At 41.4% G+C, this 14995-nt stretch overlaps 1 protein-coding gene across 2 annotated transcripts in view; it reads left to right on the top strand.

The window, feature by feature from the left end:
* The window catches only part of CALCR (calcitonin receptor), a 241571-nt gene that overhangs the window by 173243 nt on the left and 53333 nt on the right, over positions 1-14995 (top strand). For both annotated transcript variants that reach the window (XM_005308550.5, XM_005308549.5), the window contains one exon: positions 3062-3188. In XM_005308550.5, the coding sequence (XP_005308607.1) occupies positions 3062-3188 (127 nt within the window). The remainder of the gene's footprint in view (positions 1-3061; positions 3189-14995) is intronic.

Here is a 14995-nt window from a genome sequence, read left to right as displayed (position 1 = left end):
GCAAAACACCATCATTCTTTTCAACAAGCATTATCTTAATGTGCCACTTGAAATTACCTAGGGAACAAGTAATCTTTCTTTTTTTACATTAAATATTTAGTGCACTTCAGGAACATAATGTTACAACTACTTGTTAATGTCATCCTACTCCACTAATACTTCCAGAGTTGTCAGTCACCATTAAAGTCCACATTTGCTAACAGTTACCTTACAATGGTATCCACCATTGCCACAGTTTTCTCCTTCTCTTAGGGCTTGTCTACACTTACCTGTAGATCGGCGCTGCTGCAATCAATGCAGTGGGTGTCGATTTAGCGGGTCTAGTGAAGACCCACTAAATCGATGGGAGAGCACTTTCAGATGGACTCTGGTAATCCACCACTCCGAGAAGAGAAAGGGAAGTCAACAGGAGAGTGTCTCCCATCAACACAATGTGGTAATTCGACCTAAACTACATCAACTCCAGTTATGTTATTCACGTAACTGGAGTAGCGTAACTTAGGTTAACTTACCGCGGTAGTATATACAAAGCCTTAGAAAAGATAACATTTCTAGCGATTGGGTAGTTACAGTGGGCACATGTTGACATCTGTATAGTTTCTATTGCAGTTGTATTTGATTATCTGTTTTTTGTTTTTTGTGTTGGGGGTGGGGGGTTGTGATGATGTGTGCATTGGTATGATGGTAATAATACCATCAAATCCATCAAGATATTAAGGGAAGAAGCAACATTTCTAATGCCTAGGGCACAGGACTGGGAATCAGGACTCCTTGTTTCTAATGATCGCTCTTTGACTGACCCACTTTCCGACCTTGCATATGCATTTGACTTCTCTGTGGTGGTATAGCCATCTCTCAGATGTGTATTTAACTAGCTCACAGAAGTTTCCTGAGCCTTAATTAATTAGTGTTTGTGAAGTGCTTCAGGATCCTTGGATGAAGTGTACTACAGCGTAAGTACAAAGCATTAATGCCATCTGGAATCTCCATTGGTTACTTCACCATTGAGACCCAGTTTTAAGACACAGAAATGATGGTTAAAATGATCTTCATTAGAGAACAGGAAGAGGCACTTCAGAAATTCTTCAGAACTAGTGGCAGTAGAACTACAACTAGTACAGCAGGCAGCTGCCAGCCTACTGTGTAAAAAAGCTTGTGAGAGCATGTCACAAGAATCCTCTGCAAACTCTACTGGCTACATATTCCTTTTTCAAATGAAGTCCTGATATGCAAGATCTTTGGGGAATAAGGGTGTGTGGAAAAGAGAATAAAATTACTTTTTGTTCTGAAATGCTACCTTTAGTCATGTGCTTAGACTCCACACGGTAGATGCTTTGAACTGTGCTAGAGAGAGGGACAGGCAGACAAACAAAGAGTAGCAGCAGAAATTTGGATTGAAGCAATAGAGCCCTTGGCTTTAGACTCTGCGCAGAACAGCTTGCATGTGTGGCTGTTAAGTGAACATGAGCTCAAGTTCCCTCACATATCCACAGTCCCTCACTGCCAGAGACATTTTTTCCCTACTTTGGGTCTTAAGGTTCATAACTATTTGGTGTCTTGGATGTTGCCGTGGCTGCACTACTTGAAGGGGTATAGTGATTCAATAGTGACTGGTACTATATTTACCATTTACTTTCATTTCTAGGTGACCCTGTGAGCTAACAGGGAGAGCTTTCTAACCCTGGACCAAATAACAGGTGTGACACTCATTGCACACACTTGTGTGACTCGTGTGCAAACCAAATTCATTCCAATAAACTCTCACCTCTGAGAAGCCCCTGAGGACTGGCATTGTGACAATGCTTGCAAGCCATTGAAAGAAATGACGTCACACTCTGTCCCCACAGACTCGCACAGAGGAGCCCACAGCAGCGGAGTTAGTATTTTAGCACACTCTTTCTCCATGCCAACACCATGGGACTCAATGCTCTTTTTTTATTGGTGGTGTCATCTGGCCTCAGTTCACAACAGGGGCCAATGCTCCTGACAGTGGCCCTCTCAGAATCACTAGCAGGAAACTGGAGTTAGATCTATTAGAGTCAGTTTGCTTCTTTTTTTAGACAGAGCATTCTGGATGCACACACCAACCTGTAGCATGCGCGAGCATGCTCGCACACCCCCACCCACCCACCCACACACAGCAGTGGATTTTAAATGGAAGCCTGCCATCAGTTCAGACGGCTCCTTGTAGTGTGCAGGGTAAGAGTTCCCTCAGCTACAGTTAGCTGTTTACCTCGTTCACTTGTTGAGCATTCATTTACCTAGCAGTTTTGCCTGCTCCTTTTCAGTTATCATAGCGCCCCACTGAGGTTAGACCTTCTTAGTAAAGATGAGCTGAGGAGGTGATGTTATGATTCAGATGTGAATTAGCTTCTGGCTAGAGATCAGGTCTGAGGCCAAATCAAGGCTATGGTAGTGATTTGTTGGTACAGAAATATTATGAGCTGTTCTTGTGAGATTTTTTACCCTAAATGGTGGAAACCCTGAAAAAAGCAGCAAATCGTATAAGATTTCAGCCACATCTGAACGGGAAAATAGGCCTGTTCTGGTGTGTGATCTGAGCTGGAGCCATGCAGGATACAAAACCAAATCTCCCTGAAATTGAAGGGGATTCCAGTCCAAGGTTCCCACCCTGGTTCATCACTAATTCCTAAAGTATCAACTAATTTTTATCTGAATGTTTGAGATATTCAGTTTCCAGAGAGCAGTTCCTTGAAAACAGTATTCCTTCTGTTCAGAATTTGCATTCATGCACATCTGTAATAATTATTAGGGTTCTGCTTCACCACTTAACATTTCTGGTGCTGTGAAAAAACCAACCTCCAGGGTACTGAATCTAAGCTGCTAGCTCCTCACAGCATGGTCTGGAAAGCATGTGGTGCTAAACAGGTGTAAAAAAAAAAAAAAACATTGCTGTGTCCCATGGCTGCAATGCTAGGCATGTGTTTTCTGACTGCCTGTTGCCAAAGGGCATTCTTGAGAAACAGTTGCCAGTATGTGCTTCTTAAAGTGACATCAGAATAAAAGCACTGATTTGCAACTTGTGGTACATATTTTTCAGGAGCCTCAGCTGTCAAAGGATAACACTGCATAAGAATTTGTTTGTCTCCTACGTTCTTAACTCTGTGTTTACCATCGCCCACCTCATCACAGTAGTGCCTAATCCAGGCCTTGTAAAAAGGGATCCTGTAAGTATTTAATTATTCCCTTCTTTTACAGAACACAGCTAAACAAATCCACCGTGGATACATTTGTAAACGATAGCCTTGCAATGCACTAGGTCAAAAATACAGGACCAAATTCAGAGAGACTTACACAAGCATATCTCCCATTGGGAGAGACTTGCTCAATAAGAATCTCAGAATTTGTCTTGAGGAGCATAAGGATTTGAAAGTAAAGTAATTCTGTTAGCAGCATGGACTTGCTGGAATGTTGAGAGAGAATTTGCACAATTTGTTGAAGTTCCAGGACTTCATCAGTGCAGCTCAGCAGGGAGCTCAGAAGTTAAATCACTTTTCTGTCTCTCTGATCCTGGCCTGCAGTCCTATTCCCAGCACAGAGTGGCTCTACTTACATTGGCTAACAATGGCTCCTGAAGGATAGAGTGGCCCTGCCTATGCCCCCTTTCTCCCAGACATGCCCTCTATCAGAGAGTGGGGATGTGGAGTAAAGTGGCCACCATATGGCTCTATAATCCTTGAGGACTTCCCCAGGCAGGGGGACTCTTGGGTCACCAATCCACTGGGATTCTGGGAGCTTTGCACTGTTGAAGCTGGGACCAGGATCCAGTCCAGTTTTCACTGTTTACCAAACTCTTCCCAGTAGCCAATAAATCAAGGCACAAGCTCAGTTCATTTTCAGTACCATTAGTCCTCTTTAGGTAGATGAAGGAGCTCTGCATATTGTTGGACTCTGCCAGTCCATCCGCTGATAAATATTTCAGAAATTTGCATTAAACACAAATGACCTGAGTCTGACCTTACTCACATTAGGAGTAATTCACCCCAGTCCAGTGGAGCTGCATTAGTATACACTGATAAAGACTGTCAGGCCTGTGATCTCTAAAGTTATGTCATAACATTTATCAGTTTGTCTTCTAGTAGAATATTTAAATTATGGCTTAATCATTTCTCTAGTTCTAAGTTTCAAAAAGCGATTAAATGCTATCACAGTATTACCTGTCTTACATGCATCTTTCAACATGTGCTATCTGTTAATCAAGATAATTAAAGTAGTATGTGAACAGACTACAGAAAAATATGATCAGTTTCAGGGGCCATCTGGAGATTAAAAAATAGAACAGAAAAAAATATCAAACACATTTCATTCTACCTTGCTGCATATTGTCCTATGTTTCCATTTTACGCAAAGGGTATGATAAAAATACTCTTGATATTTGAAGATGAAGAGCTCGTACATGATAAGCAAAGCATTAACATCAGGCTGCTGAAATTTAAGTAGGAATAATTACCTCAAGCTCAGGTTAAAAAATGATAGTTCCTGGCAGAAGAGGTAAATTATCTAAATCAGAGTGCTTTTTAATAAATGTTGAGGTCACATCTAGAAGGTTTATGCATTGAGAGTGTACTGATTTATAAAGGAGACATGAGGCAAATATATGTAGATATTTAGGACCAGATCCTCATTTGGGATGAAATCCTGGCCCCAAAAGTCAATGGAAAAGCTCCCATTTACTATAACATGCCAGGGTTTCTTGGTGTGAGGTGGCATCGCTCTATTGAAGTTAATTGAGTTACATCAGTTTGCACTGGCGATATGGCCCTTAGTAACTATGGTGATGAATGCTATAGGAATAGCATAAATAGATACTTATGACTTCAGTGGGACTCTATATAAGTACAAAGATCTGTCCATGCAGAGCACTTTGCAAGATTGGGGCCTTAATTAGTATCTTAAATTAGAGGAAATTCTTTAGATTGGATCATGCTTGAAAAGGAAACATGTATACAAATAAATTTACCTGGCCAGTACATTTCTGGCTTTCCACTGCTGTTACTGAAGATATTCATATGACTAAGCTCCAATTCAGCAAAGTATGTAAGCACATGGTTAATTGCTTTGATGAATTAGGGCCTTATTCTGTGCCTTCTCCCTCACCATCAACTCTTCTTCTGCCGGATCCAGCAGTGAATTGCTCCCTAGTAGGTAAGACATAAAACTGGAAGTCAGAAGACCTGAGTTCTTCTACTGACTAACTGGGTGATGTTGGGTGAGTCATGTAACTGTTAAGTATCTCAATGTACATGTCTTTAAAAATAAGAAGGTAACAGAATTTATTTGCAAAGCACTTTGAAATCTGTGGTTAAAGAGCCCTCCACAGGTACTAGGCAATACATTATTTTATTATTATTCTATTCTTCTGATACCATATGGCTGGGAAGAGAAAATGAGCCATTAGGGGGGCATGTTCTCAAAAAATAATGAAAATCTTTTGAAAATGTAACGAATGTATGTTTAAATCACACCAGAAATATTCCTGTTAACTTTTCACTTTGTAGTAATTTAACAAAGCAAATAAAGGTATTATATATTGCTTTGGTTTATATTTGGTACACCTGCCATTTTTTAAAAGTCCATTTCAGATGATTGCTTCTGACTTTTTGTAGTTTGCAATGTTTGGCCTCATTTCTCCTGTGGATCTTCACAGCTTGATGGACACATGGGTTAGTACATCTCATGCATCAAAAATACGCAGGCATACATATCATAGTGTGGAGGAGGAATTGCTATACCAATGGGAATTTCAAACAGTTACAAATATCCATTATTTAATGGCCAGATATAGATGTGACGTAGGTAGTATTTATTTATTCTGCACCATGGAAAAATACTTTAAAAATAAATGTTATTCCACCTCATTCCTTGGGAATTTTTCCCTTTCGGAAGTTTCAGAGTAGATTTTAAATATGAGGTAGCAAGGAAAAGCTACTCCCAGTGAACATATATTTATGAAAATGTCAGTAACACCAATGGAAGACAACAACAAGAAGGAAGAAAGAAGCGTGTCTTATGTAATGGATGCTGAGGGGATGAGACTAGGAAACAAGTCCTTCTTTCCCTAACACCAAAGAACCATTCTCTTCCCACTGGGCCTTTTCCTATCAAGAGATCAGGTTCCAATGCATACACCTGGACCTGGAAAGAATCTATTATACCCTGCCCCTTGGATATGTTCCTTAGCACTGATTTAAACCTGTTTTGTGACAATTCCATCAATGTAAAATGGTAAGTGAAACTGCTTCTTAAATGTATTTATTATTATGCTTTTCTTTTTCTTTTGTTCTATCTTATTATTTGATTCTATTTGTATTCTTGAATTTATGTGCACCTAAACTAATGGAAGAGAAAAAGGATACAAACCCTGGCTTCCCAGGAGGAGGGGAAGAAGAAGAGCAAAGAGTCTATGGACAATCGGATAAGGAGAAATAGCAGTGTATGTGTGAGTGTGTATATATATATGTATACTGCTATGAAACTAAATTCCTTTTTTTACATTGTACCAAAGTGACAGTTGTCAGTTATCCTTGTAGCTGAAACAACCAAGAGTTTCTTTGCCACTGAGGCAAAAAATGACCAATAAAACCTTGTAAAGCGGCTGTTCCAGTATTTTCTTCAGGTTGGTGACAAATGTAAAACTGGAACATTTGCACATTGTCCGGAACAGCTAAAGTCCCTCCCCCTTATCAAGCCATTGAAAATCCTGAACACTGAGATCTGCACTTTAGCTGAAGTGCACTGGCCAGGAATGAGTGAAAAGAAAATTGAAGATGATACACTTTTTTTCTCAGGCTGCCCTAACAGGTTGCTCTAGCAACAGGCGGGCATTGTACTTTCATCCAATGCCTGATGAATGCAGGATTGGTGAGTGATTAATGAGTGACTTAGCACCATCGGATTCTGTACCAGCTGTGGGCATCTTACTATTATCGCAGTGTATGATCCAACCAAGGCCAGCAATGTAGCTGCAGATATTTTTTTACCAGCAACTGTGGTCACTCTTTAATGACACTCTGGGATGAAATGTCATCATGATACTGGGTGACTTTTCCTGCATGTAGGAAAATAAAGTTACATCAGGTCACGTTCATTCAAGAAGTTTGGTATTGGGCAGCAGAACAGGAGTGTGCAGCAACTGCTGGAATTTGCAGCTGCCAACGACATGGTGATCTCTGACTGGCTCTTCTGGCAGCCAGAGATTCACAAGCAGACCTGATACAGCCCAGATGGCTTCACTAGGACTGTTATTAATCATGTCCTCCTTAACAATCCTTGGCGATTAATATTGGATGTAAAAGTTCACAGAAGTGCTGAACCATCAGCTTTTGCTGACAAAAGTACGCCTCTGACTTCGATAACAGACAGTTAATGAGCTGAAATTAGCCTAATTCAGCCAAAAGCTCTTATTACAACCAAGCTATCAGACAGCTTTCCGTTCTGAACCACGTAAGGCTATCGAAGCATTATGGAGTGAAGTCTCACTCCCTTGTCAATGATGTTGTTTCAGGTCATCAGTGCTGATCTCTGCCAGTTTAGTGATGGGGCCCCAGCCCTTCAAATGACATCTATGGGTCAGGGAATAAATGCTCACAGTTGTTGGAGCTAAATAAAAAGCAAGGCTACCATTTGAGTCTTCAAATACACATTTGTGGAGAGCAAAAGCAAAGGCTGAGTGGGTTCAACTTTGGAATGAAGTTTACCACTGGCTGCCACCAGGCGTGATCGCCACACTCCCTATTCAACTTTGCGGTGTTTGCAAGGGAATGTGGCACCAGCTTCTCCAGTAAAGAATTGGGCTGGCAGCATCAGCCAGAGTCTGCAGAATCAGTTGCATTGATGGGAAGACCGTGTCATGATGCTCTTCAATTGTCCATCACCTGCAGTCCCTCTTCCACTTGAAGAGGGGAAGGAAGTCACAGTTGAGCCACCTTCCTTCAATCAAGAAGGTATCTGGACCACAGTCCATAAGCTGAAGTCTGGGAAGGCACTGAGGGTAACATTACCCCTGAGATGCTGAAGACAAATGACAGTATTATTGTACCACCATTCTGCTTTGGGATCTTGAATATGTGAATAACATTGTCTTGTTGACTCAGTTTGATGAATCACTGAAACTGGTGGCCGATCTGGTCAGGCAAGAAGCAGCATGCATTGAACTGGTTATTAATCCAGATAAAACGAAGTCCCTGGCCATTACCATCAAACAGCCTCAAGCTCCAGTTTACAACCAGGTCATGCTAACCTGTCCAGGTGGGACCCCATGTATGTAGCAGCCCTCAAATATTTGGGCTGTCATAGACAGTGCTGGAGGATGCTGAAAAGATGTAGATGCTCATATAACAACAGCTGCTGCTGCTGCCATGTTTCATGCCTGCTCTGGGCCTGACAGCCTCCATGGATCTGTTGTAACATCAAGCTTGCTACAAAGCTGTGGATTTATAGAACCACATTCATACCAACTCTGTTGTATGGAAGTGAGGAAGGCCAAAGAACACTGGACTAACATTTTCAATTCTCATCATATCCGTCAGCTTTTCCATATCAAGTGGCAGGACAAGACTGGAAATGAGGATATTCTAAACTGAACCCAGCAACCACCTCCATCAGCACTGGTTTGGTTTTGTCTGCTTTCTTGGTATAGACATATAAGAATGGAAGATCAACAAATTCCAAAGTGTGTGTGTCAAGGAATGCTGCCTCAGAGCCAATGATCATGTAGATGCCAAAAGCGTTGGTGGCAGGACAAGATTGCCAATGATGGACATAAATGGAAAATACAGTCAGACCATCTTAGTCACCTTACCAGAGATAGATCAGGTTGGCACTGATTTGCAAGGAGGCCACATTCTTTTGTGTTTTGTCATGATGATGACGATGTATTATAGTATCCCTAAAATTGCTTATGGAGAAAAGTGTTAAGTCTTGAAATTAAAACAAGGAGAAATACATTTATTTGTGAACAACAAATTAGATTTTTCCATTAAAAAGTCTGAAAAATATAAATAGAACTGCAGCTTTCTAATCATTTCAAGTGATCTTGTACATTCACTGGTCTTATTCTGGCAACTATATTGCTGAATATTGATTTGTGTATGTGGATAAGACACAGCTGGAGTCTGGAGGGATATTTCTGTTAATGAGAAACCGAATCATTTAACAGATACCATTTAACAGCCCTCATTACACCCCTGCAGTATCAATTGAAATCATTGGGGTTACATGTTTGTATATGAGGGCTGAATCTGGTCACAAGTAACCAATGGCTGAGTAATTTGAAGCTAGTCTGGAAAAGCTTAAAATTACCAAGAGATTTTATTTTATTTCATAGCACTTTGTTGTGAGAAGGAAGAGAATATTGGTATCTTCCTCTTTACCCAAGTTCCCCCTTGTTTCATACAATCTCTTCAACATTTGTGCACTAGCTTTCCCCTGGTTACTCAACGCTCTTGGCAAGTGTAGTCTAAAGTTTAGAGCTCTGTTACAATGTGACAGAGCCCATGCTAAAGGACAGCACAATGGCATGGTACCCCTAAGAGCACTTAGGCACTAAGAGCATTGCTCTTCAGCCAGGTACGGTATCTCAGAGTCCCCAGGAAGTACAGCCACTCTGACTCTCATAGAGGAGGGTGCAGTGTGCTTTCTTCAGGACTAGCATTACATGGTCCCCTTCCCCTTCCTGCACAGTTTGAAGAGGCTCTAGCTGGAGCAGACCTGTCTCCAGCCCAATGATTGGGCGAGAGTGTGCATTGCCGATCTGCCCTGTGTAAGGAATGGTATGGAGGTACACCATGCCAAGTGCATTGCATGAAAAGAGAAACCACATACCTCTTCCCCACTTCAGTCCAGCATTAGCATTGCCAATGGTGCATAAAAGGAAAGTGAAAGAACAGCACTAAAGCAAATATTCTCAATAGGTAAAAACTTTAACAACAAAATTGTGGTATAAATAATATACCAAAAAATCATGACCAGCAGGATGCCATAAATAGTCTCCCCATTCACTCATTAAAAGTAGAGTCGCCATCACTCAACTCAAATGAGGTTTTCCTGTATCTGTATCAAAATATGGGGAGACACAGAAAGAAATGAACAATGTATCATGATAAAGTGTGGAGAGGAAAACTGATTTATGGGACTAAAGTGCAATTGGCTTTCCCCTATTGCCTGAGGGATAAACAGGGAATGAGAGCCAGGAAAATAAAGGTGATGGGCAATATTGCAGAAGCCGAAATAATTGTAGCTCTTTTCTGAAGGTAACTATTATCTTCCTTGTTAGCACTGCAGCAGGCACCTGCTGCCTTTTGTTAGTTATGATTCTTTCTGATGTGGCCTGACGGAGTCCTGAGGAATTTTAAAAATGTAATTGTGTCAGTAACTGAGCCAAAAATGATCCCATTGAAGATAAATGGTAAAATTCCTATTAACTTCAGTATAACCACTGTTAGCCTCAAATTTCTACTTTGCTCAGTCTCTGCTGGACATGGCAAAGATTGGGGAGCCATCAAGGAGTGCAGTTCCATGTACGGGGGGTTGTTCCATGTTCTGTGTGCTGGATAATAACATGGTAGAACTCCATTCTTTTTACACTAAACTGGCTCTTTATTAAAGCAACTATTCACAGAGCTACTCTATCTGCACTTTAGCATTCCTAGCTATGACTTCCTGGTGCCTCTCCATCCTAAAATCCCTGTTCCTCTTTCTAAGTTCCATGCAGGTTGCTTACAGGGCAGCCAGAGCCATTTTAGACCCCAGCATGGTTTAGATCAAACTGAGAGCTGTTCTAAAATACAAACTGGCTCCAACAGCCCCCAAGGGGGAATCTTGCCGCTGCAGATTGCTGAAGTTCAGTGACCTGTAGCCACACCTCTTCCAGCCTCTGGCACACCCTCTACACTAGGGGCTGAGAGGTGCCTGTAGGAAGGCTATGTTGTCACCTTGCCATTTAGGCATCTCCTACTATACCAGAGAATTCCACAGCTGACCAACTATTTGGTCTCTTTGCACTGCCAGAGGTATGCAAATGGGTCATGGTGGGGCTCAGGATTCAGCCCTGTGTTTATAATTGTAGCAGTTAATTGACTTCCATGGGACTAATTGTGTGAATAAGATAACCACAAGTGTCCTTTAGCTGTTGTAAGCAAAATATTCACTAGTTTTGCGCATGTCAGTGCGGGTCAAGTTCTGTTTTCGCTTTCCCCTCATGCAAACTCCAACTGAAACCAGTGGGTTTACACAGGGTGTGAATCTGGGAAGATTGTGGTCCCTAAAGAAACACTGTCATCTGAAATTTAGCTCAAAATGTAAATGCTGTAAGGTAAAATAGAAATGGTTCTAATTTTGAAAAAGAAACCAATCTCATAAAAACATGTGTTTTAAAACAAATAAGCATTCCCCTTCTGTGTGTGAAATCTCAGTAGGGCAGAGCTAGGAACAGGAACCCAACTATGACCAAAGGTGAAGCTGACTTCAATGATTTTCACTGGCCAAGGTAAACAAAAAAGGAACAAAGGGCCAGATTTCAGGCCTCTATCGATGTAGATAAGACTAGGAAAGTCAAAGGGAGTTGGGTACCTAATTCACTTTGGCACTTTTGAAAATCCCAATAGGCACCTCTCTTCATATTTAGGTATCTAAATACCTTTGTCAATCTGCACTACCAATCCCACTTTTGCATTTCTCACAGAGACATTCGCTCAGTCGTACAACAAACTTGATCAGTCTCCCATGGTTTTCTTTAACTACTGTGACCTGTTCTATCTGTAGTGTGGGAAAAAATGGTCAGGCTGAGAATTTGGGTTCAGACTGAAAAGTTCACAGGTGAATGCCACTCTGTTTATGTTCGTGCATATAACACCACTACCCTGCACAGACTGCATGCTGGCTTGGTTTTTCGTTCATTCGGAGATGCTTTGTGTCGCTCTGTTTTACACCGCTTCAAACTCACACCAGGCTTCACAACCTCACTCCTACCAATCCTGTTCATGGGATCAGTGGCTGGGACTCCCTTTAGAGCCTATCAACACTTAAACTGAAGGAAGGAGGATTTGCTGCAGAGAAATATAAAGCCCATCCCGAAGAGGCCAACTGTGCTGTTTTCACAGCACTCAAACCACTGCTAGCAAAAGGAGCAAAGTGTTGCTCCTAGGAATTCCAGCTGAGACTCCAGCATGGCAGGGCAGAGCAATGGGCTACTCTTTTTTATGCTTTCTAATTTTGAAACCAAAATAGAAGGGCTGTGCCTTAATTTTGCAGTTGCCCAGAATAATTGCTAATGAAATGTAGAAATAAGATGTTCAAATCCAATTATTTTCCTTCTCCCAAGCTAGTTTACCAAGACAAACCTGCAAGCTGAGTTTGATGAATCAGGACTCGTAGGATGCAATCGGTCCCATATCCCCAGTGACAGCTAGCCTGCTTTTAATTAGCCTTTGTAGGTGTAGAAGAGCAGCATGTATTTGAGTGGTGCATATTTCTTTCCTGACACAACAAATGCTGGCACCATCTTTCAGAATGAGAACTAATGTTGTTGTGAACCTCATTGTAAGAATTATTTGTACACAGTTGATTCCCATTCCTAAACCAAGCAGGAAAATAAACCCACTTAAAATATTGTTGAGGGTTCAAGACAAACCAACCCAGCTAAGGAGATTTTAAGTTAAGGATACCACAGTGTCCTTACCAATCTGAGCCCTGCCCTGTGCTTCCTCATCATTATGGCTCAGGTTGGGAGTGGTATCTGTGCAACCATACAATCCAGGAAGAAGCATCCCACGTGCTTTTGTGGCTGCACAGGAACTGTTCATAGTAGGAATTCTAAGAAGGGGGCAGGGTCCTGGCCCACAAAGCAGGGCTGACACACCAAGGGGAGCAATCTATTCCACTGAACTTCCCTTTGATGGAGCATGCAGCATTCTCCCTGTGCACAAAGAGTAGCACCAAAGAGATCATTCTGCCCTAGGAGCTGTGTCTTAAAAACCACAGTCTAGCTATGTAACAGCTAAGGGCCCTTATACACTGGTGTCTCAGAACACTGGGGAATCTTTCATGCCTAGGACTACACTCTGGTCCCATGTGCAAAGCGCGAGTTAACGTGTTATGTGAAGGATACCCCATGAGAGCAGCACAGCCGCAACTACATTCCAGTAGTAATGGTAACTGCTGGCCCAGATTCCCCCGGTATGGGTTGTTTGGACAGCCACCACCTTCCAAACAGCCACAGAGGCAGGTGGTACAGAGCAGGACTCTGTGGCATGCAGTTAGAGTTCTGTTCTGCTTCTGTTCTGCTTCTCCCTTCAAGCACAACCAAACCACAATGGTTAGACTGTACTAAGGGCCTACTGTGCTCATGGAGGGAAGGCAGGATTTGGCTCCAATTGTCGTGACCCATTCTCTCCACAGCAGGCCTCAGTTATGGATTATGCGGTGGCCTGAATGTAGAATTTCTTCAAGAGCTATTAGTTTGCCTCTATTGCTTAACATTAATGGAGGGTCATTTGCAAAGGAAGTGCCTGCCAACAGTAAACTCAGGGCCTAATGCACCACTGCATTCCTCCAGTTTTTACTCTAGTGTGACTGAATTCATTGGAACTACACTCGCATAAAACTGGAGTAACTCAGCGGTGAGTCATCCTAGTCAGCCTGTCATAGTTTATCCTAGGAATGAACAATTATCCCTGTTACCTAAGACTTAATACAATTAGCGCTGATGAAGATGCAGCGTAAATACCAAATTGACATATTCAAAACAAAAAGAATGTATTTTCTCCCTCATGTCTGAATGTACTATTAAAAATGAATGCACTGTTTCCCTGGGTGGAATAATATTTTCATTCATTTTTGAAGACAGATTTGTAAAGGATTAAACAGCATAAAAAGAAATCAGTAATTCCCATTTATCCCCAAGATTTTATATTCTTGTTGATTTCTTCATAACTTTTGTATATAAAAGCAAATTTAGAGTTACATTTCACCGCATCAGTATCAAGTTCCCTTTTCAGGTAGCAATTCCATGCCAAGTAGTGACATCATGAACAGCCGTATGCAACCTGTAGGATCCAAGTATTAATGATAAAAGGCCATTTGCAGCATACTTAGATGGCACTTCAGTAAAGAGCATTAATATTCAGTGTCACGCATACAACGGTTGAATTCAGCTTGAAAACATATCATGCAGCTACCATTCATGAGCAAGATTCAGACTTTCTCAAGAAAATTATTAGGGATGCTTTTTCCATAGAGAGGCAATACTAAATTAATTAGCTGATAGCCGGGGAGAAAAAAAGAAAATAATTGGGGGGATTAAGAGCAAGGCTATTATTTTGGGCCAGATTCTACTACCTTACCACTGCAGGCCTTACTTTATGAGTATTGCTACTGAATTTTCTCCTAAGGCAGAGTCTTAGTTCAATCATCTCTGTAGATCTCAACTATCCTAGTATCACAAAGAGAGAGATTATGTTCTCTCTCATAAATTCCATGACCTGTGTTAAATTCAATGGCCTGTGTTATACAGGAGGTCAGACTAGATTATCACAATGGTCTAGGAATCTATGAATGTCTTTCAGGTAGCCAAGTCCCAAATCATTCTTTGTCAAAACAACATCTGATATTCCATCTACATCTAATGAGAAACCAGTATGGATCCAATAGCGCTGCAGTTGTAACATCCTAATCACTTTCTCCATAAATGTAACTCTAAATGATCTGATGTTGTAGCCCCATGTAAAGTGCATTGTAGTGTCTAATCATAAAGTGATAAAGGCATGGAGAACTCTAGCAACTTCTGAGAGAAAGGCTGCACCTTTCCTGCCAGATGTAGGTGAAAAAACAGCAGTCTCGACCACAGTTGCCACCTGAACATTCAGGAGCCACTGTGGCGCTAACACAATCCCCAAATTGCAAACTTGAGCAATAAAAGAGGGAACAGACCCTCAATCAACAGTGTTGATTTAATTTACCATTTTATTTGATTGCTTAT

This window comes from Chrysemys picta, chromosome 2 (genome assembly GCF_011386835.1).
Source record: "Chrysemys picta bellii isolate R12L10 chromosome 2, ASM1138683v2, whole genome shotgun sequence".
In the NCBI taxonomy this organism is placed as follows: Eukaryota; Metazoa; Chordata; order Testudines; family Emydidae; genus Chrysemys; species Chrysemys picta.
Note: the sequence above shows the minus strand (reverse complement) of the source record. Positions and strands in the feature narration are given on the sequence as shown.